Raw genomic sequence first — 22,033 nt, 5'->3', positions numbered from 1 at the left:
TGGGGAGAAAAAAGAGGGAATGAGGGGAGAGGGGTTTGGGAGAAAAGAGAGGGGAGGTTGAGGAGAGGGTCCACAGGGATGAGGAAAAGGGCCATAGGGATGAGGAGAGGGGTTTGGAAGAGGAGAAAAAGAGGGGAGGATGAGGAGAGGGGTTTGGGGGATGCCAAGAGAGGCCATGGGGATGAGGAAATGGGTTCGGGGGACAAGGAGAAGGGCTGGAGGATAAGGAAAGGGGCTCGAGGATGGTTCCGGGGATGAGGAGAGGGGCTGTAAGCTGAGGAAGGAGGCTGGGGGGCTATGAGGAGAGCAGAAGCAGGGTCTCCTCATCGCTGCCCGCCTTCCCCGCTCCCCGACACGTCCCGCGGTAGAAACGGAGAACCGGAGGGCAGCGGCTGAAGGACTAAAAAGCGGCCACGGCCGAACACGACCCGCTACCTCCCTCTCCTTTCTCGGGGCGGTCTCCACCATCCCCGGGGCGGTTCGGGGCGGGGGCCGGGGCGGAGCGGAGGCCGCGGTGGCTGCCGGGGAGCGCGGGATTGCGGCGGCGAACCGGAGGTGATGGGGCCGGGGAGAGGGGGGGTGGTGGGGTCGGGGGGTGTAAGAAGGGCACCCCCGCCATCGCCTTTCCTTGGAAAATATCCACCCCCGGTGCTGCAGCGTGGGGCTCCGGGAGGGAAATTCCCGCTGCATCCCCCGGTGGCCGCTGGGTGTTCGCTAGGAAATGCCCCGATCCCCCGATCCTGGATGAGGGGAACTTTGAGGGGGGGAAGGGGAGAACCTTGAGGGGAGACGGGGAGAACCCTGAGGGGAGAAACTTGAGGGGTGAACTTTGAGGAGAGAACCCCGATGGGGGAAGGGAAGAACCCTGAGGAGAGTCGGGGAGAACCTGAGCGAAGGGGAGAACTTTGAGGGGAGAACCCTGAAGGGAGAAGGGGAGAACCCTAAGGGGAGATGGGGAGAACCCCGAGGGGAGATGAGGAAAGCCCTGAGGGGAAATGGGGAGCAGGGAACAGTCCTGAGAGGATGGGGAAGCCTGAGAGGAGTTGGGGTGAGCTCTGAGGGGTGCAGGGCAGAGCACAGCAAGCGAGGCTCGTTTAGCCGTGTCAAACAGAGGAAAAACACACTCTGCTTCTTTTTGATGTTGGTTTTCAGCATCCTGAGGGTGGCCACCCAGCTCCCAGCCGTGCCCAAGGCCTTGGAGCTGTTGGCTCTGAAGGTTCCGGGGGTGTTTTGTCCCTCCTGATGTCAGGAAGGTGTCCCTGGGGGTGTCAGTGTCACCCTGGGGGTAGCAGGGGTGATGCTGCGGGTTCCAGTGGGTTTTGAGAAGGAAGAACTGTCATCCGTGGCTTTGGTTTTGGGGTGTTCACAATGCATGTGTGTGGGTTTGGGGCTGGGGAATGAAATGTGTTTTTTCTTGCTTTTTTTTCACTTTTGGTTTTGATTTAATGATAAGGACCTGGAGTTGGGTTGCTTCTCCTTCAGGTGCTCTGTGCTATAACTGCAGAGCCTTTTAGCTGTGCTTTTAAAGATGCTCCTCACTTTTTGGGCTTGTGCTGTCAGCTGTCAGTGACACCCTGTGATTTTTGCCTTCTAGATTTCTCCCGAAGCTTTATTTGTAACCTTTTGGCTTTCTGACCTTGGGAAAGAAGGAGTTCTGCAGAAATGTCAAAGATTGAGAAAATGAGTATCCTTGGAGTGAGGAGTTTTGGGGTGGAGGATAAAGACAAGCAGATCATCACTTTCTTCAGTCCATTAACTATTCTGGTGGGACCAAACGGTGCAGGAAAAACGGTAAAGCTTCCTCCATGAGGGATTTGGTACTGTAAAATAGCCCTGAAAGGCCTCAAAATATGGATCATGGCTGACAGAAAGGCATTAGTAGTATTGCAAAAAATGTGCTGTTTATTGTGACTATTGTGGGGTTTTCCACTATTTCTCTCCTGGGTTTTGCAGAGGGTATGTGCTGATTGGTATATGATGCAGGAAATTGATCCAAACCCTGTTTAAAACTGCTTTTGCAAGGTACCACGATCTCATGATACTCAAAAATAAGATTTTACATCTTATTTGTTTCTCCTTGCATATTTAACACCTTTCTAAATATTTGGGCTGTGGTTTTGCCTGTAGTCCACCTTGTTTACTCTGAATGGACATAATAACTTTTGTTTCTGTTTTCTTAGACTATCATTGAGTGTCTTAAATATATATCCACTGGAGATTTTCCTCCTGGCACCAAAGGAAACTCATTTGTTCACGATCCAAAGGTAAAAGTTTTAGTGTCTAGATTTAATGTTTGCTTATTCCTTAGCCAAATATTTAACTGCACCCGGGGCTGTGATGAAAACAGGGATGCTGGAGTTGTAGGCAGAAATGAGCTGACCCTGTTTTCTCAGGACAGACAGAGAGCTGGGGCAGATTAGAACATTACCCAGAGCTGGGGAGACACGTGCTTGTTTGGATGTTGAGAAGAATTTGCCTTATTCAGGTGTTTTTTTATTTATTTCTGCTAAAGGTTGCCAACGAAACAGATGTCAGAGCTCAGATTCGGTTGCAGTTCAGAGATGTAAATGGAGAGGTCCTTGCAGTCCAGAGATCCATGGTCTGTACCCAGAAAGGCAAGAAAACAGAATTTAAAACACTTGAAGGTGTCATTACAAGAACCAAGTAAGGTTTTTTCTTGCTTTCTCTTGATGATTGTTTTGGGGCTTGTGTATTTTTATGTATAAGAGAAAACTTCATAATGTATTCCTTGAAGTAGCTGTCACTGCTCTTAGATGAGAGCTGGTGTATTTTCATCACTTTATTAGTTGACTTAGAAGTCCTAAATTTGATAGCCACTACTTTAAGAATGACTTATTCCTATTAATTTGCATTTATTTGAAAATTATGATGAATGATTTGAAAGGAGCATTGTGTGGAGCTCATAGGTTTCCCTTCCTTTAGCACCGTTTTCAGTTTCAGAGCAGTCTTGGTGCATGTTTTACTCTGGTCTCTATTATTTAAGAAGTGCATTCACTTCATTCAGAGTCATTTTTTTCTCTCTTTGGTGTTCCTCTGTAGATTTAAGATCTTTAGCAATCTAAAGCAGATATTTACAGTGTTAAATTAATGTGTTAAACGTGGCGACTACGTGATTAAAAAATGCTACCCCTTAGGTTTTGAGCTGGTACCTTACAGTGAGACTATTCTGTTAAAAATGCAGCTTTCTTTTCAAAAAGACTTTGCTGGTGACTTCTCCAGGGGTTTTGTTTCTCTGGGTTTTGTTTCACAGGCACGGGGAGAAGGTCAGCCTGAGCTCCAAGTGTGCAGAGATCGACCGGGAGATGATCAGCGCCCTCGGGGTTTCCAAGTCAGTGCTTAACAATGTCATTTTCTGCCACCAAGAGGAATCCAACTGGCCACTGAGTGAAGGGAAGGCCCTGAAGCAGAAGTTTGATGAGATCTTCTCGGCCACGAGGTTTTTCTTTTTTTTTTTTTTACTGTAATTATATAAAACCTTCAGTAAGAACTGTGCCTTCTCTCAAACAGAAGCGTTGGTGAGAAGATCCAGGATGCTGTTTCATTCCTCAGGGTTGCTGATGGGCTCTGAAATTCTTTTTTGAAAGGTACATTAAAGCACTGGAAACTCTCCGTCAGGTACGGATGAAGCAAAGCCTGAAAGTCAAGGAGTGCCAGACAGAGCTGAAATACCTAAAACAGAATAAAGAGAAAGCACAGGAGATCCAGGATCAGCTGAGCAACAGGGAGGCTCAGCTGGCTGCTTCCAAGGAGAATGTTAAATCCATTGAGGGTCAACTCGAGCCTCTGAAGGTAATTTGGATGCCAGTGATGTTAAGGCTTTAATTCAAAGCAATACATAAGTACTGAAGGGCACAGAATGTGAAAATTGGATGGATTTCTTGATGTAAATCTTACACTTTTACCTTGTGTCATCTAATCCTCTGCTCTGAAGCAGATCCAAGCCTGGCAGATGCTGGTCTAAGCTGTAAACAGTCTCTGGAGGCCAAGAACTCAGAAATTCCTGTAGCAGCATTGGGTTTAAAAATGGCTTTCTCAAATGTAGCTGATAACTAAGACTGTAACTAAGCTAAAACTTAAACGCTCCCTGTTTAAAAAAAATCTAAAGCTGGAAGTTTGATGTTTAGACTAACTGTGTTGTATAGAAAAAATTGATCATGGGCTTGATAAGCTGGTGGAATATTTTACTGGGGGTTCCTTTCTTTGCAGAGCAATCTGGAAGCAGTTGAACTGAACCTCACCAAAGTGATGAGGTTAGACAATGAGGTGAAAGCCCTGGAGAGCAGGAGGAGGCAGATGGAGACAGATAATCAAGATTTGCAACAGAAGATGGAAAAGGTTGCCTGTTAAATCCTGTGCTGCCATCCCTGCTGCTGAGGAGTCACTCTGCAGACTGGTTTTTGTGTTATGCACCCCTGGAGCTTTGTTATTTCTTGATCTTAAAATGCAAAATAATCATCAGTCCTCTGCTGTGATCGTGTCGAGGCATTTAAAGCTATTTTGAGAAATGGCAAGACATCCTTTAGTGGTAAAAATTCAGCTGATTTGTGTTTATCAGCCTGAGAAAGAGGTTTTCCAGTTTTGCTGGTAGGATTTGTAATTTTTCTCAGTGTTTGTCTTGGTGTAGAAATCCCCTGTGAGAGGGGTTTCTCTCTCATTTATTGAATTCTGGTAAAAGCAATGCTTTTTTTCAAAACATCATTAATTGCTGTGTATATTTAGTTAACACAGAGGCTTTTTATGTTTGGTGTACAGGTTTTTCAAGGAACAGATGAACAGCTGAGGGATAGGTATGAGAACCACCAGAGGACAGTGAAGGAGAAGGAGAAGAGATTATCAGACTGTAAACGTGAATTAGACAGAGCCACTAAAGAGTGCCAGAGATTTAACAGTGAGAAATCAGAACTGCTTGTTGAACAAGGTATTTTAGACTTCAGCTCTACCTTTGTATTTATTTTTGAACTGGAGATGGAACTGCTGGGGGGAATTGAAGGGATTTGAGTGGGACAAAACCCCTAAAATTACTCTGTGGTTCTTAGAGAAATGTGGCTGAGTTTGGGGTCAGCTGCACAGGGTGGTGTGAGACTCCCAGAGGTGTGCAGCCTTCTGGTTCTGATGTTCCCTTCTTGTTTGGAGCTCTAATTACAACCTGCAGTACCTTTATGATATAAAATATTATAAAAATACTCAAACTAGTTCATTTCTGGTGGTACAGAACAGGATCAGCCTGGCAGCTTGCAACAGAGTCGTGTTCACTGCCTGAGCTTGTGCTTTCTTGAGGGGATGAAAGGTCTGCTGAGCAGATGGGATTGGATAAATGTGTTTTAATCAAGAAAAATGTGGCAGCTGAATGCTCAGCACTCCCAGGTGGGGCTGAGCCAGAGGGATCTAAAATCAGATTCTTTAAGATCTTGTTTATATTGTAAAGGACTTTAGGGATTTCAGCTGAAACACAGAATTCCTGCTTCCATAAAATATGTTTGGGCTCTGGTTTATATTTACCAGAAGAAGATTTTTAGTGTTTCAGGAGGCTTTCTTTTAAATTCTTTATTTGCTTACTAAAACTTTAGCGACCTGCAGTAACAAACTATCAAGCTAAAGTTTGTTTTTTATTCCGGAGCTTTGCCTTTTGTTTAAAAACCACTTCAGTTTCAAAGCCTTTAAGGAAAGAGTTGCAGCTGACTTTGAACTTTGAACCCCAAGTGTATCTTGCTACAGTTTTTGAGCCTCTCCCTGAGGTTTTTTTTTTTTTTTCTTGTGCAGGTCGCCTCCAGCTGCAAGCAGATCGACACCAGGAGCACATCAGCACCAGGGATTCTTTAATCCAGTCCCTGGCAGCACAGCTGGAGCTGGATGGTTTTGAGAGAGCACCTTTTACTGAAAAACACATTGCCAGTTTCCACAGGCTGCTGAAGGAGAAACAGGAAAGAGATGCAGAAGCTGCAAACCATTTAATGGTGAGAGTTTGGGGGTTTGTAGGAGCCAAGCACTGAGGAACACTTAAGAGTGTTCCTCACTCTTAAGTCCAGTGAGGATTTAAGTCCAGACTTGAGTCCAGTTTAAAAATAAGGAACCTATTTACTTGTTTACTCTGGTAAACAAGTTTAAAAATAAGAAACTTTTCGTTGAGCTCAGCTTCAAACTGGAGCTGCTGCCAGGATGCAGCTGCACTGAAACATTTCAGCAGCAATTTTTTGACAAGCTCTAATTTTCTAAATATTTTGCTGTCTTCTGTTGAAGTGGTGAATATTTGCAAGGTAGGGTGAAGAAGTTTTATTTAAATGTTGTTTTGCTGGGGGGGAAACAGCAAGAAGCTGTAAATTTATTATTGGTGGCTTCTTCCAGAGAGATTTTGAACGCAAAGAAGCAATGAAACAAAAGGAGATAGATGAAAAAAGAGACAAGAAAACAGGATTAGAAAGCACCATTGAGCTGAAGTCAGGCATTCAAAGTAAGAAGCAAGAGGAGCTGAAGAATGTAAAACATGAACTGCAGCAGCTGGAGGGGTTTTCAGACAGAGTTCTGGAGCTGGAGCAGGAGATTGCCAAGACAGTAAGTTCTGTAACTGAAATATTTGTGCAAGTTTGAAACCAAAACTGAGCCAGAAAAATATGCCCTGTCATTCTCCTGACAGGTAATGATACTGCTGCCTGGCAGCTTCAGAGGTTTATTGCTGTTTCCTTTTAGTTAGAAATTTATTGATTCTTTATTGAAGTGTTCTGAGCTTTTTTTTTTTTTTTTTTTTTTTTTTTTTGGTTTAGGAGCATGAGCTGGAGAAGGCCAAGAGGAGCAGCAATGTAGAAGCACTCGAGCTGGAAGTGCAAACTTTGCAAACTGAGAAAATCAACCTGGACAAAGCTCTGAGGAAGCTGGATCAGGAGATGGAGCAGCTGAATCTCCACACCATGACAATTACCCAGATGGAGATGCTGAAGAAAGACAAAGTAATTTTTCTCTTCTCATCTCATTAGAAAAAGGGCAAGAAATGAACACAGTTCCTTCAGGATATTTGTATTTTTGGGGTGTTTATTGGTGTTCTCTCTGACTTCAGAGAAGCTCTGTGGACACACTGAGTGACAGAAACTTGAAGAGTGAAAAAAAATAATTAAAAATGTTTCATTTCCCCCAGGCAGACAAAGAAGAGCAGATCAGGAAAGTAAAATCCAGACATTCTGAGGAACTGACATCACTGTTGGGCTACTTCCCCAATAAAAGCCAACTTGAAGACTGGCTTCATGGTAAAAACAGAAAGATTAATCAGACAAGGGATAATCTTGCTGATCTGAAGTAGGTATTAATTTAATTGGCTCTGTCTCTAATTTAATTGGTTCTGTCTCCATAAATATTTGTGTAATTATGAATTGAAATGTTGGAAAGTTTAATAAGGAGTTCAAGTAAAAAAAAATCTGTTAAGCATATTATTTATGAAGATATCTGCAAAAGCAGAGAAAACAAGTAGATAGTTAATTATTGTTCTGGAGCAGCCCTATATAAACCAGTTTGTTAGAAAGAGAAGGTCACATCAGCACACTATGCAGTGATACACATTAAACTTCACCCCAAAACCCAAAAAAAAGCCAATAATTTAAGAATATTGGCTAATTCAAAGTATGGAACAGTAGTGGAAGGATTCTGACATCCTTTGTTTGAGAGGTTCAATAATATCTCCTCAATAATTGCAGCAGGGGGAAAAAAGTTGATATTGTAATATTCTGCAGCTTTTTGTATGGCTTTAGAAATTGATTTCCCATCCTTAAGCCTCTAGGGGGGGTTAAAATGAAGCACTTTATGCTGCTCTTAATTTAATAAAAAATACTGGGTGCTCTGGATTTTCTGAGCAATCATTAAGAGCTGGTGAGGAAGCTCTGCAAGGTCAGTTTCATGAGGAACATCCCACCTTTTTTTTGCTTGAAACACTTGGAAATCTTCTGTAATAAAAGAGTTGATGCCTTTGCTGTTCCAGCAAACGCCTGGCCTCAGTGGAATATCACAAAACTTATGTCACCAGTGAGCTGAGAAAGAAGGAAGAGCTGGTGTCACTTAATGAGGAAAAACTCTCTGATGTTTGTGGGAGCCAGGATTTTGATGGTGATCTGAAGAGACTTCAGGATGAAATTGAAAAAAGCTCCAAGCAGCGAGGTGGGTGCTGTGCAGCTCCCCCTGAGACTCATTCTGAAGCTGAGCCACAGGCCCCAAGGCAGGGAGTTGCTTGCTCAGGGTGAGGAGTCCACCCAGAAACTGCCTGAAGGGAAATTATTGCAGACTCTCACTATTTAAAAGCATTTTTTCCTTCTCTTCCCTATCATTTCTGTCCATCCTCAAAGCTCAGGAGGTGCTGGGATCTGCCAAGCACCTTCCCAGGTGGGAAGACAACCCCAGAGGCAGCTGTTGGGTGTGGGTTTGGACCTCAGGGCCTCCTGTCCCATGGGATAAAATAATTTTGGAAGGAATTCCTTACTTCCAGGGTTCATTACAGAGGGGTGAGCATGGTTTAGTAGAAGAGGATCATTCAGGTGGGAGAGAACTCAAGGAGATGATGAATTCAGAGCAGGTTCCTTTCAGTTTTCTGCCTTTCTGATCTTAGGGGTTGGAATTTTGTCTGCTTTATGGTCAGCACTTCCCTGCTTGAGAGGATTTTAGGGGTTGGAATTCTGTCTGGTTTATGGTCAACAGTTCCCTGTTTGAGAAGATTTTAGGGGTTGGAATTTTGTCTGCTTTGTGGTCAACACTTCCCTGTTTGAGAAGATTTTAGGGGTTGGAATTCTGTCTGCTTTATGGTCAACACTTCCCTGCTTGAGAGGATTTTAGGGGTTGGAATCTGTCTGCTTTATGGTCAGCACTTCCCTGCTTGAGGGGATCTTGGGGGTTGGAATTTTGTCTGGTTTATGGTCAACACTTCCCTGCTTGAGAGGATTTTAGGGGTTGGAATTCTGTCTGGTTTATGGTCAACACTTCCCTGTTTGAGAGGATTTTAGGGGTTGGAATTTTGTCTGGTTTATGGTCAGCTCTTCCCTGCTTGAGAGGATCTTAGGGGTTGGAATTCTGTCTGGTTTATGGTCAGCACTTCCCTGTTTGAGAAGATTTTAGGGGTTGGAATCTGTCTGCTTTATGGTCAGCACTTCCCTGCTTCAAGGGATCTTAGGGGTTGGAATTCTGTCTGCTTTATGGTCCACAATTCCCTGTTTGAGAGGATCTTAGGGGTTGGAATTTTGTCTGGTTTATGATCAACACTTCCCTGCTTCAAGGGATCTTAGGGGTTGGAATTTTGTCTGCTTTATGGTCAACACTTCCCTGTTTGAGAAGATTTTAGGGGTTGGAATTTTGTCTGCTTTATGGTCAGCACTTCCCTGCTTGAGGGGATCTTAGGGGTTGGAATTTTGTCTTCTTTATGGTCAACACTTCCCTGCCTGAGAGGATCTTAGGGGTTGGAATTCTGTCTGCTTTATGGTCAGCACTTCCCTGTTTGAGGGGATCTTAGGGGTTGGAATTTTGTCTGGTTTATGGTCAACAGTTCCCTGTTTGAGAAGATTTTAGGGGTTGGAATTCTGTCTGCTTTATGGTCAACACTTCCCTGCTTCAAGGGATCTTAGGGGCTGGAATCTGTCTGCTTTATGGTCCACACTTCCCTGCTTGAGAGGATCTTAGGGGTTGGAATTTTGCCTGCTTTTATTTTTTGCCTGCAACACTTCCCTGCTTGAGGTCGGGTTATGCAGATTTTATGTTTTTTCCGTAACACCTTTTTTTTTGTTTGGTTTTTTTTGGTTCCTTTGAAACCAGCTGTGCTTGCTGGAGCCACTGCAGTCTATTCCCAGTTCATCACCCAGCTGAGAGAGGAGGAGCCCTCGTGCTGCCCAGTTTGCCAAAGGCTTTTCCAGACTGAGGCTGAGCTGCAGGATGTGATCAGTGACCTGCAGTCCAAGCTGCGCCTTGCTCCAGACAAACTGAAGTCAACAGAGGCTGAGCTGAAGAAAAAAGAGAAAAAAAGGGATGAAATGATGAGCCTGAAACCACTTAGGTGCAGTACTTCTTGGCCCAAGCTGCTTCCTTCCAAATTCCTGGCCTGCTGATTAATAAAAATTAGGCAGACATCAACAGTTATTTTAGAGCTGGTTCATTAATTTGGAAAATCTCATCAGTGAGATAAAAAATTTTGCTAGCATTTGCTCTCTGCTTGCAAATTTTTATGTTTGGGGGGTTTCTGGTCCTTTGAGGCTTTCTGTGAGAAGCAGAAAAAGTAGTTATATACTTATTTTGCTGCTTGTTATTGACTATAGAGACATGGTTCCTCTCTTTGGTTTTTATTGTTGTAAGTTAAAATGGTCAGGCTCTTGCTACTGAAATATTTTCATAAATATGTCCCTTAAAAATGCCCAAATGGGAGTTGTTTGGACAGAATGGGAACTGAACCTGTAGCAGCACTCCTTAATAATATCTTGATTCCTGTCTCCTTTAACACAAGCCTGATATTTTTGGATTAATTATGATGTATTTGGTACATATTGTGTTCTAGAAAGACATCTCTGGGCTTTATAGTGGATTCCCAAGGCTATTTGTGCTTCCCTGAGGTTTGCTCACCTGCAATTCCATCATTTGGGAATGCATCTCTCTCTCTCTCAGACTGATAACCTTCCCTTTTCTCTTCCAGAACATAACCAAACAACTCCAACCCTAAAGAGTGTCTCTCAGAGCTTTTTTTCCCATTTCTTACTGCATGAAAAGTGTTTAAAATCAGAGTGTGCAGGTGTCCTGGCAGTAGGGGAAATCTCAAAGTTGCAGAAAGCTGTTAAGGGGAAAATTTGGAGAATTGGGGCTTCCTTCACAAGAGGGCACTCTTGGACAGGGGATTTGGGCCCTCTCAGCAGCACTTGGCTGTCATCAAGTTAAAAACCAGAAGAGATTTTATTTCCTTGTTTATTTCATCCCACCTGTCTAAGGTGAGGGATCTGCTACCTTAGTTTGGTTTATAACCTAATGTAATTATTTAATTTGTCTTTAGAAATTGATTTCTCATCATGAAGCCTCTAAGGGGATTAAAATGAAACACTTTATGCTGCTCTTAATTTAAGAAAAAATACTGGAGCAAGGTTATTTTGGCTGAATTTACCCTTCCACTCTTAAACCCTGTCACAGGCTTTGTGGTCTTGAACTTGTGCTGCAGTTTTGGGCAAAGGAAATTTGACAGATTTCTGGTTTATTTAAGGGAAACTGTGGTGGAACTCCAAGACAGGGACATCCCAGAGCTGAGGAACAAGATCCAGAATGCCAGCAGGGATTTGGCAGGCCTGAAGGGTGAGATAGAAGAGCAGGAATCACTCCTGGAGGCAGCTTTGTCTGAGGAGAAAGGTGCCAAGGCATGTTTGCAAGATATAACTCTAATGGAAAGGTACCAGGTATGCTGGGCTTCATTTCTTTTAATATATAATATATTTAATATATAATAATAATATAATATTTAATATATAAGCTGACACTTGCTTAAATGTGGAATTATTCAACAATAGGGCAAAAGTTTGGGGTCTTCAGGCTTCTCAAGAAAAGTAAAAATACTTGAGAAGCCAGCATAGCACAGGTGGTCTGGGTGCTAGTAAAACTTCAAGTTATATGTAATAATCTGTTCTAAAACACAACAATAGTAGTATTTTCCTCACACTTTCAGGCTGATATTAGGGATGTTGAACGAAAAATTGCTCAGCAGGAGGCTAAGCTGCTGGGGGTGGATTTAAGTAGAACTGTTCTACAAGTAAGCCATGAAAAGCAAGAGAAAAAACACCTGTGGGATACAGGTAGGTCGTACAAAACTCTGCTGTTTCATTTTTTCCAGTGAAAAGAGTGTTGGGAACAAATGCTCCATGAAAACAGCAAACTCTCCTTGCTTTATATTCTGAAATAAATGTATTTTAAGTCCATTTTTTTTGGTTCTTTGGGGTCGGAACTGCCTGAGTTGAAACTTTAAAAAGTTTCCTAAGGAAAACACTGAGCCTTCCTATCAGCTTGGCTGCTTCCTCCTGAGTTTGTTTTCACTGCAGTTACTGGGAAAATTGAATTAAATCAAAAACTGAAGCAGGATCAGCAGAATCAGATCCAGCAGCTGAAGAGTTCACTCAATGAGCTGAAAGAGGAGAAGCTGCAGATTTCCAGCAGCATCCAGCGTCGCCAGCAGCTGGAGGAGCAAGCAGTGGAATTAACCACAGAAGTTCTCTCCTTGAGCAGAGAGATCAAGGTAGGAAATACTTGTTAACCCTTAGTTTTGAGGTTAAAAAAAAGGGAAAAAAAACCCCCAATCTTACTATGTTTAACACTGCCTGTAATCCTAGCAAATAAGATGTAATTTAAGATGTGTGCCTTGCTTTCTCACTGCACATCTTTGGGAATTTCCAGAGCTTTATTAATTCATATTTTCACTTGTATTTTTTATTGACACACCCCCTCAAAAAAAAAAAAAACACCTTTTTTTTTTTTACCTTTTTTTTTTACCTTTTTTTTTTTACCTTTTTTTTTTTACCTTTTTTTTTTACCTTTTTTTTTTTACCTTTTTTTTTTACCTTTTTTTTTTTACCTTTTTTTTTACCTTTTTTTTTTACCTTTTTTTTTACCTTTTTTTTTTTACCTTTTTTTTTTTACCTTTTTTTTTTTACCTTTTTTTTTACCTTTTTTTTTTTACCTTTTTTTTTACCTTTTTTTTTTTACCTTTTTTTTTTACCTTTTTTTTTTTACCTTTTTTTTTTACCTTTTTTTTTTTTACCTTTTTTTTTACCTTTTTTTTTTTTTCCTTTTTTTTTTACCTTTTTTTTAACCTTTTTTTTTTTACCTTTTTTTTTACCTTTTTTTTTTACCTTTTTTTTTTTACCTTTTTTTTTACCTTTTTTTTTTTTACCTTTTTTTTTTTACCTTTTTTTTTTACCTTTTTTTTTTTCCACTTTTTTTTTTTTACCTTTTTTTTTTTTACCTTTTTTTTTTTTACCTTTTTTTTTTTACCTTTTTTTTTTTTACCTTTTTTTTTTTACCTTTTTTTTTTTTACCTTTTTTTTTTTACCTTTTTTTTTTTTCCACTTTTTTGTTTTTCTTTTTACCACTGGAAAAATCGTTGATCTTTAACAGAATGGGAAAATAAAAGGGATTTTCTTCATCTGCTTCCTAGGAAGCAAAAGAACAGGTGTTTCCTTTGGATGCAACTTTAGAAAAGCTGCAGCAGGAGAAGGAGGAGCTGGTCACTAAAAAGGCTGCAAGCAACAAAGAAACACAGGACAAGGTTTGTTTGTTGTTGGCAGAGCTGGGGGGTGGGACTGGGTGGGAATTGTTGTTTTGATGGGAAGTCAGGGATATGAGTTCACTTTTAGGGAAGAAAAGGAATTTAACCAAGTCAGGAGGTGAACTCAGCTGTAATTAACCTTTGACAAAAGCCTTGTCAAGAGGCTTCTGGGGACATTTGGCAATATTCAGTGTCATAATTTCTTTTAATGTATAATATATGTATATTATATATTGCATTTATATGAGTGCATTTCATTTGAAATACTTTCCCTGCAGATAAATGCCATAAAAGAGAAAGTTAAAGACATAAACAAGTATGTGAAAGAAATTGAAAATTATATTCAACAAAGGAAAGAAGAGTATAAAAAGGTAAGCAAAAAAAAAAAAAAAAGCAATTAATAAAAAGCTGGCATTAAAAGCACTCCTGCCTTTCAGTCTAAAACCATTTTATTCCTTCAGCAAAAGGAGTCTGAGCTGGAGGAAGTGAATTCTCAGTTAGCCACCTGTGAGAGACAGAAGGAAAAGATAAGCAGAGAGATGGAACTGATCCGACAGGATATTGACACCCAGAAGGTAGATGGGTTGTTTTACAGGGAATTCTGGTTTGTGTGGGATTTCTGGGTCTGGTTTAAACCTGCCTTGTAGTGGTGCAGAGTTTGTCTCCTCCTGGTTTACTTAACCAGCTCTCTTAGAAGAGCTGCTGTTCCTGCAGTAGGCTGAAAAAGGCTTGAGATTTGTGTATGCAGGTGCATTTAAAAAAAAAAATCTATAATTTAATCTATAAATATAAAAAATATATATATATAATATAGTATATATATATATATATAAATCTATAAATAAATAAATTTTTTTATAAAATGCTGGCACAGCAGCCAGCATTTTCCAAAGTATTTTTGTGTGGCACTACCTGCCTTCTGGAATAAGCTCCCAGGTTGGTTCCTCCAGGTTTTTTTTGTCGTGTACTCCAAATTCTTGTGTGTATATTTCATTCTTTAGGATGTCTTAGAGACACTTCTTGTCTCACCAGGAGAGCTGAAATGTAAAAAAGGTTTGAAACATCAATCTTGGCACACAGGGTCACTCCTGTGTGTGCCTCTGGGCCAAGCCTGGGACTTGATGAGTTTCCTTGCTCTCTGTGGGGACAGATACAGGAGAGGTGGCTGGAGGATAATCTCACACTGAGGAAGAGGAAGGAAGAGCTGAAAGGGGTGGAAGACAAAATCAAACACTTGCTGAAGGAAATGGGAGAGATGGAAGTTCCACAAATGAAAAAGTGAGTGCTTGGTGAACAGAGGATTTCAGTGAGAGGCACAGTCACTGTTTTACTGGTTCCTGAACCACCTTTCTCCCCGTTCACATTGACCATTTCCTCCTTCAGACTCCTCTTTGCATAATATCCCCATGACAGCAATAAAAATGTGAATTTTTGTGGTGCTTCTGGCTGGAAGTACAGATCTCTGCATCCCCCTCTTCAATCTGACCCAGGTTTTAAATGACTTCCACTCTCAGATCCACATTTAAGAAATACTTCTTGTTTCTGGGTCAGAATCTTTACTTTTCATTATCAGTCTGCTTACTTAGTTCTCAGTAGCAAATTTGATCTATGTTTCAGGAGTTTTAATTGCTTCTAAAGTAAACACTTCAAGGAATGAGGCCTGTGCTGGTTCTTATGTGTGAACCATTTTTCTAGAACTGTTTTTTTCTAGAATTATTTTTCCAGAACCATTTTTTCAGAACCATTTTTCTAGAGGTTACCCAACTCATTACTCTGACTTTGCTCAGTCTCCTAATTTAATTCCACCCATGAAATGGCTTCTTTTCTGTTTCCACATAGAGCACTTCAGCATTTGAAGGTGTTAACTTGCCACCCCCACTCAGAATGATGATTTAAATGTGTTTTTTAACAAACTTTGAAGTATTTTTATTGCAATACTGGTTCCATTTCAGTGACTGTAATCTGCACCGTCACAGACTTAATGGGTTAAAAAATAATGGGCTGCTCTCTCTGAGGAACTCAGAGCCCTGGCTTAAAAACTGTGAGATGATAAATACTCAAGATTTTTGTGTCATTTGTGGCTTCCCAGTGAGAGGAGAATCTTGGAGGAGAAGATTGAATCCCTGAAAAGAAACCACCACGTGGCTCTGGGCCGGCAGCGGGGGTTTGAGGAAGAGATCCTTAGGTTTAAAAAGGAACTGAGGGACTCCCAGTTCAGAGATGCAGAAGAAAAATACAGGGAGATGATGATTGTGATGAGAACAACAGAGCTGGCCAACAAAGATCTGGACCTTTATTACAAGGCTCTTGATAAGTAAGTGTTGGATGAGCAGTTCTGGGATGGTTTAGGTGGTGGGATTGTTGTTGTTGTTGGTATTATTGGTGTCCTGGATGGTGGAATTGCAGCAAGGGTTTGCACTTTGGTGGGCAGGGGGGAAGGGTCTTGGAATCAGTGGGTGTTTGAGGAAATATGAAACTAAAAGGTAAATTAAATATTAGGAAAGAGAGAGGAGGAAAGAGATAAAAGGAAAGAGAGAGAAGGAAAGAGAGAGAAGGAAAGAGAAAAGGAAAGAAAAGGAAAGAGAGAAGGAAAGAGAGAGAAGGAATGAGATAAAGGGAAAGAGAAGGAAAGAGAGAGAAGGAAAGAGAAAAGGAAAGAAAAGGAAAGAGAGAAGGAAAGAGATGATAGAAGGAAAGAGATGAAAGAGAGAAGGAAAGAGAGGAGAGAGAAGGAAAGAGAAGGAAAGAGATAAAAGGAGAGAGAAGGAAAGAGAGAGAAGGAAAGAGAAAAGGAAAGAGAAGGAAAGAGAAGGAAAGAGAAAAGGAAAGAAAAGGAAAGAGAAGGAAAGAGAGAGAAGGAAAGAGATAAAAGGAAAGAGAAAATGAAAGAGAAGGAAAGAGATAGAAGGAAAGAGAGAAGGAAAGAGAAAAGGAAAGAGAAGGAAAGAGAGAGAAGGAAAGAGATAAAAGGAAAGAGAGAGAAGGAAAGAGAGAGAAGGAACGAGATAAAAGGAAAGAGAGAGAAGGAAAGATAAAAGGAAAGAGAGAGAAGGAAAGAGAGAGAAGGAAAGAAAAGGAAAGAGAAGGAAAGAGAGAGAAGGAAAGAAAAGGAAAGAGAAGGAAAGAGAGAGAAGGAAAGAAAAGGAAAGAGAGAAGGAAAGAGATAAAAGGAAAGAGAGAGAAGGAAAGAGATAAAAGGAAAGAGAGAGAAGGAAAGAGAGAGAAGGAAAGAGAGAGAAGGAAAGAGAGAGAAGGAAAGAGAGAGAAGGAAAGAGAGAGAAGGAAAGAAAGAGAAGGAAAGAGAGAGAAGGAAAGAAAGAGAAGGAAAGAGAGAGAAGGAAAGAGAGAGAAGGAAAGAAAGAAGGAAAGAGAGAGAAGGAAAAAAAGAAACAAACATTTTGGCCACTGTATGCATTCACAATACCCCCATGTCTTGGCCACAGCAGGGAATTTTGGTTCCCTGTAGTAAAAAGGGTCAAGGAGTGCTGGAAGAAGGAGCACAGTGTGGTTGAGGGTTAAGAGGAAAAAATAAATAGATCAGAACCTTCCAAATTGAGAAGACAGATCCCACTCATTCTTAAAGTCAGTGGTCTAGAGGAACCCTGTTAATGATGAAATAAATATGTTTAATTTTGGAATGGAAGCTAATCCAAAATTTAGTTGGTGAAGAACTGCTCAGAGCATGTCTGATGTTTGAGGAAATATGAAACAAAAAGGTAAATTAAATATTAGGAAGGAGAGAGGAGGAAAGAGATAAAAGCTGATGGCTTAAATGCAAATACACTCCAAGGATTTCCCTTTTAGAAGTGAGAATCTCTTTGTGTGGTATCAGATCCTCTATTGTTTCTATTTAAGGCAAAACAGGAAACCAGGCTTGTAAATTTCAAGAAAAATAGACAAGGATCATTTATTGGTAATCTCTGAAAAATCAGTGAGACAAAATGCTAACTGTAATGGTCAGAGATTGAAACCTGTATCTGGAGATGGCAAAACCAACACTTTGGGTGTTCTGGGCTATCTGTTGATCTTTATTGAGTGAATATTTAGAGGTTTGTGGTAAATATTGATGAGGAAGGCATTCTGTAGTTTAAGGCAGTGGCTGTGAACATTTTCATCTTTCATGAGGGCTGATGCTTCAGTGTTCCCCAGAACAGGGGGGAATAATTCCTGGAAGAGAGGAAGCAGGAAAAGTACATGCAAAAGTTCCTCTAAAATATTCTCTTTTATTTCCACCCCATTTTTTTGAAAGCAGACATTGTCATCAGCTGAGCAAGCATTTCTTCCCTTGCAGAGGACTTTTTTTCTCTAAAAAGCCAAGTTAGAAATGTGCTTTCTGGAATGCTTTCCTCAGGAATCCCTTTTTCCTGGACTGATGTTGGTCCATTAACCAGGGAAGTTCAACTTAGTGAGGCCACCCCATGGTACTCTTGGTGTCCCTGTGAAAACAAACCCCCCAGAAATGATGAATCTCTTAAAAAAAAAAAGTAAAGTTGGTTCTTGAGACTTTGTGGGAGTCAAGTGACACGGTGGAGTGTGTCTTACCTGTAGGGAGTTGTGCATGGAGCATTAACTACAATTACTACACGTTTAATTAGTATTTAATAACTCCCCTTACCTGGAGGGAGTTGTGCATGGAGCATTAACTACAATTACTACATCCCAGGAATGATGAATCTCTTAAAAAAAAAGGTAAAGTTGGTTCTTGAGCCTCTTTCTGGGAGTCAGGTGACACAATGGAGTGTGTCTTACCTGAAGGGAGTTATGCATGGAGCATTAACTACAATTACTACAAGTTTACTACTAGTATTTAGGGGATGGAAGCCTTAAAGCTCCAGAGCAGTCCTTGGCAGCACCTTTAACACCCTGCACTTTTTGTCACTGTTCTGCAGGGCAATAATGACATTTCACAGCATGAAGATGGAAGAGATCAATAAAATAATCCGTGACCTTTGGAGAAGCACCTACAGAGGGCAAGGTAGGAAATTCCCAGTTTTTCTTTATTTCTGGTTTGGCCTTTGGGTACTGAGCACTGCCTGCTGGGAAGTGTCCCAGAGGTTGGGAATCCAGGATCTGAAAACAGTTGGCTCCATGCTAAAGGCTCCAGATGTTGGACCCCACTCTGGGCTCCTTTGTTACACGTTAGGTAATTAAATTAATTAAATGAAACTATTAATAGAATATTGAGTCATTTTTAACATTAATGACTTATACATATACATTACTGTATATTATACTTATACATTAACTGTATTTAGTGACAGAATCAATAAAGAGAATTTTCCCTTTTCTGGGGTATCCTTGGGCTGGGGGAGCTGCAGGAGTTCATTCCTTCAGTTTTGGAAAAAGAAATTTCAGAGAGATTTGGGAGCTCTGAAGGAAAGTTCTGATGGTTACCTGGTGTTCACCTGGGCTCCCCTGAATCCTGTGCTGTTTTCAGAGGTTTTTAGCCATGCAGAAACTGTCTCCTTCCCTCTTCCAGACATTGAATACATCGAAATCCGTTCTGATGCAGATGAGAATGTCTCAGCCTCTGACAAGAGAAGAAGTTACAACTACAGAGTGGTTATGGTCAAGGGAGACACAGCCCTGGACATGCGGGGGAGGTGCAGTGCTGGGCAAAAGGTAACAGCACCAAAAAGATTCTGAAATGGACCCAGGTGAGGGGGAGAGGCACATTTTTCCTCAGGGTGCTTTGATCAGGTGGCTCCAGCTCCCATTTCCAGCTCTGCCCAACTTCCCTTGCGGTGACAAACTGCTGATTCCCTCCCCTCCAGAGCCATCCCCAGAGTTCCAGCAGAGTTCCTCTGGCATCCAGGCCTTTTCCAGGAGTGGATCAAAAGGACACACTGCATTTTTACAGCAGGAAAATCACAATGAGCAGCTGAACACTGCCAGGAAAGCTGCTGCCCAGTTAATTCCCTGCAGCGTGGAGATGAAAATTTGTCCTAATTCGGGGCGGGGAAGCATCCAGAGGTTCCAAACCAGCAAAAACTGTGTCCCCAGCAGGCTGGGATGTTACATGAGAGCCCTATGTAAACGAGAGTGAAACTCCTTCACAGTTTCTTAGCTGATGTTCTGAGAAGTGTTTGCTGGTGAGCTCTGCTGCCAGCAGCTGTGATCACTGGAAAGTCTTTTTGGTGGTGCAGTTTCCGTCCTGCCTGCACTGCCATTTTCACCAGCTCAGGAGATCTAATAATAGTGTGGCCCTCTGGGACTCTCCTGTGTCACAAAAGTGACATGTCAGGTGGCAGCAAACCCCTCTGCCTTCAGGGTTAGTCAGGGTTAGTACTCAGGGGTTTAGTAACTCAAATGTGCTCGTGCAAAATGGGGGCTGGAACAGAGCTTGGGGCAATGCAGTGTTGGGGCGTTTTCACCTTGGGTTGGGATCCTTACTTGGGTTGGGATCCTTACTTGGGTTGGGATCCTTACTTGGGTTGGGATCCTTACTTCCAGTGTCCCCTGAATTTTGAGGATTCCACTTCTCTGGGATTTTTCCACCAATACTCTGCAGGATGGATCTTTCAACCCAAAGGTGAAGTTTTAATGTGGCTTTTCAGTTCCTGATGAGTTAGTGACCTTCTGCCAGCTGCCACCACATTGCTACATAAACTTCAGCCACAGTTTGTAATGGTGTTACAACCAGCATGTTGCTTTTAGGTCCCCTGTAAAACAAAGAGTAAGATTTTGATGGGGTTTTGCCATTTTTTTTTTCCCCTTTAGGTTCTTGCTTCTCTCATTATTCGCCTTGCTCTGGCAGAAACTTTCTGTCTCAACTGTGGCATCTTGGCACTGGATGAGCCCACCACCAACCTGGATAGAGAGAACATTGAGTCCCTTGCACATGCCCTGGTGGAGTAAGTGAAGCTGAGAGCTGGATAATTCTCAAACATGAATATTCCCTCTGGATGGCATCAAATATGCAAAAATTCCCCATCCAGCTTTAGGCTCCCTAAGCAGGAAAAACGTCTCTTAAATAATCGGGGGATTCTTTTTTTTTTTAATGTGGGTGAAAAGAGGGGCTCATCTGCATTGTGCTGCTTGCTTCTGTCTGGTCTTTGCTGGCCACAGCTGAGTGGTTTTGTAGGGTGCATTTCTGGCCCCCCAGGAGGTGATTTTTGGGGGGCCATGCACTGAGTCCCCTCTCTCTCTGCAGGATCATCAAGAGCCGCTCGCAGCAGCGAAACTTTCAGCTCCTGGTGATCACCCATGATGAGGATTTTGTGGAGCTCCTGGGCCGGTCTGAGTATGTGGAAACCTTCTACAGGATAAAAAAGAACATTGACCAGTGCTCTGAGATCATGAAATGCAGTGTCAGGTCCCTAGGCTCCTATGTTCATTAGCATTTCAGTTAATTCTGGTGATTCCAGCCTGGCTGAGGGGACAGAGCTGAAAGTTCAGTCCCTCAGCTCTGCAGATTTGTTACAGTTCTAGCTAGAAACTGAAACTGAAGCCTTGAAAACTTCATTTTTTTTTTCCTATACCTGGGCCTCCATTGGAGGATCAGCACAAGTTGGGAAGAACTTAAATGAATACAACCACTTCACTTTTTTTTTGATGGGTTTTACCTTTTCGAAGGGAAAATAAAGTGGTGATGCTCTTTGTGTGTGTCCTGGCAGGCAGATCCAGGTGCTTTGGCAGAGCTGCAACCCTGGTGAGGATGGGACAGGGCTTGGAGGGAGTTGTGTCCCTCTGGGCAAAGCAGAGAACCCACAGAGAACTTTTCCTGCTTTCTCTACAAGGAAAGCAGGAAACTCTGGCTGTTCAAAAGACAGAATCCTCACAAAGTACCAGAGTTTTCTTGAGGAGGAAGTGAGTGAGCAGATGACAGAAGCAGCTTTTACCCATGTTCTCATTGCTCAGCATCCTTTACCTCTCTGTGTCATCTTTTGATTCCATCAGATACAATCAAGTTCTGTGAAAATGATACAGAACGACCTCCAGGAGGTAACTGGAGCTGCTGCTGAGTCACCTCCACCAGGCAGAGTTTTTCCTCCAGCTCTTTTCCAAGGGAATGGGGAGGGAATAACAAGGGAAGGCAAAATTTCCAAGTGCAGAGGAGCTGAATCCTCACCAGTCCTGAGGAGCCAGAGGTTCCCCAGCTTCTGAAGGCATCAAATCCCTGAGCTCAGCACTTGAATTTCCACATTTTCTGCAAGTCCCTGGACCCAGGCAGGGGGAAATCCCTGGGAGAGGGGTGAGGGCTTGGGGCTTGGCAGGAATTCCAGGCTCTCCCCCTGAAAAAAAGGGAATTTACACCAAGAAGCAATTTACACCAAGCTGGGGGGGGAGAGGAGGCAAAGGAAAATGCTGCTCACAGGCATTAATTTTGCAGTTTTCAAGCAGAGGCTTCACTGACTCTGAGTTCTACTTCCTGAAGGGGAATTTTGGGTGAAGATCTAATCAACAGCAAAAGAAGCAGCAAAAAAAAAAACAAAAAAAAAAAAAAAAAGAGTTTGAATTTTCAGATTTTCCTGTGCTTACCTGGCTGGTTCAGCATGACACACACAGCCCAGCTCAGGAGGAGTTCACTCCCTGCTGAAGCAACTCCCCAACCCTCAGCAATTCTCTGCTTTTCTCCCCCCTCCTTTTCCCCCAAGAGAAAGCCAAACTTTGCAGCCCCTCTGGAAAGTCATTTGGGTGCATTTTGGGCTAAATCTCCAGCTGCCAAGTTGATCCTCAGACCCACTCAGGATGAAAAATTTGTTGCCTCATCCTGCAGGTGGAAGACTTGGGGTCAAGTACCCAGAGAACCACAGATTCCTGGGT

General features: G+C 42.1%; 1 protein-coding gene across 2 annotated transcripts; it reads left to right on the top strand.

The window, feature by feature from the left end:
* Positions 1–486: 486 nt before the first annotated feature.
* RAD50 (RAD50 double strand break repair protein) lies at positions 487–20,874 on the top strand. 2 transcript variants are annotated; one of them, XM_071758575.1, is made up of 26 exons: positions 487–555; positions 1,595–1,791; positions 2,181–2,264; positions 2,513–2,664; positions 3,272–3,457; positions 3,606–3,810; positions 4,228–4,356; positions 4,774–4,939; positions 5,782–5,975; positions 6,364–6,570; positions 6,780–6,962; positions 7,148–7,305; positions 7,982–8,157; positions 9,796–10,033; positions 11,219–11,408; positions 11,675–11,801; positions 12,045–12,238; positions 13,157–13,267; positions 13,546–13,638; positions 13,729–13,842; positions 14,418–14,545; positions 15,357–15,581; positions 18,157–18,242; positions 18,747–18,889; positions 19,988–20,121; positions 20,421–20,874. In XM_071758575.1, exons 2-26 carry the CDS (start codon positions 1,663–1,665, stop codon positions 20,605–20,607), a joined length of 3,939 nt encoding a protein of 1,312 aa, XP_071614676.1. In that variant the 5' UTR covers positions 487–555; positions 1,595–1,662; the 3' UTR covers positions 20,608–20,874. The 2 variants fall into 2 exon arrangements, with proteins under 2 accessions (XP_071614676.1, XP_071614677.1); XM_071758576.1 differs by lacking the exon at positions 487–555 and adding an exon at positions 595–696.
* Positions 20,875–22,033: the final 1,159 nt, after the last annotated feature.

This window comes from Heliangelus exortis, chromosome 15, assembly GCF_036169615.1.
Source record: "Heliangelus exortis chromosome 15, bHelExo1.hap1, whole genome shotgun sequence".
In the NCBI taxonomy this organism is placed as follows: Eukaryota; Metazoa; Chordata; class Aves; order Apodiformes; family Trochilidae; genus Heliangelus; species Heliangelus exortis.
Note: the sequence above shows the minus strand (reverse complement) of the source record. Positions and strands in the feature narration are given on the sequence as shown.

Bases quoted from the DNA above. Each gene is read 5' to 3' on its own strand.
- RAD50 (XM_071758575.1), top strand. From the start codon at position 1,663: ATGTCAAAGATTGAGAAAATGAGTATCCTTGGAGTGAGGAGTTTTGGG. The intron at 11,802-12,044 runs GTAGGTCGTACA...TTTTCACTGCAG, and splicing joins AAAACACCTGTGGGATACAG to TTACTGGGAAAATTGAATTA. The intron at 13,639-13,728 runs GTAAGCAAAAAA...TTATTCCTTCAG, and splicing joins GGAAAGAAGAGTATAAAAAG to CAAAAGGAGTCTGAGCTGGA.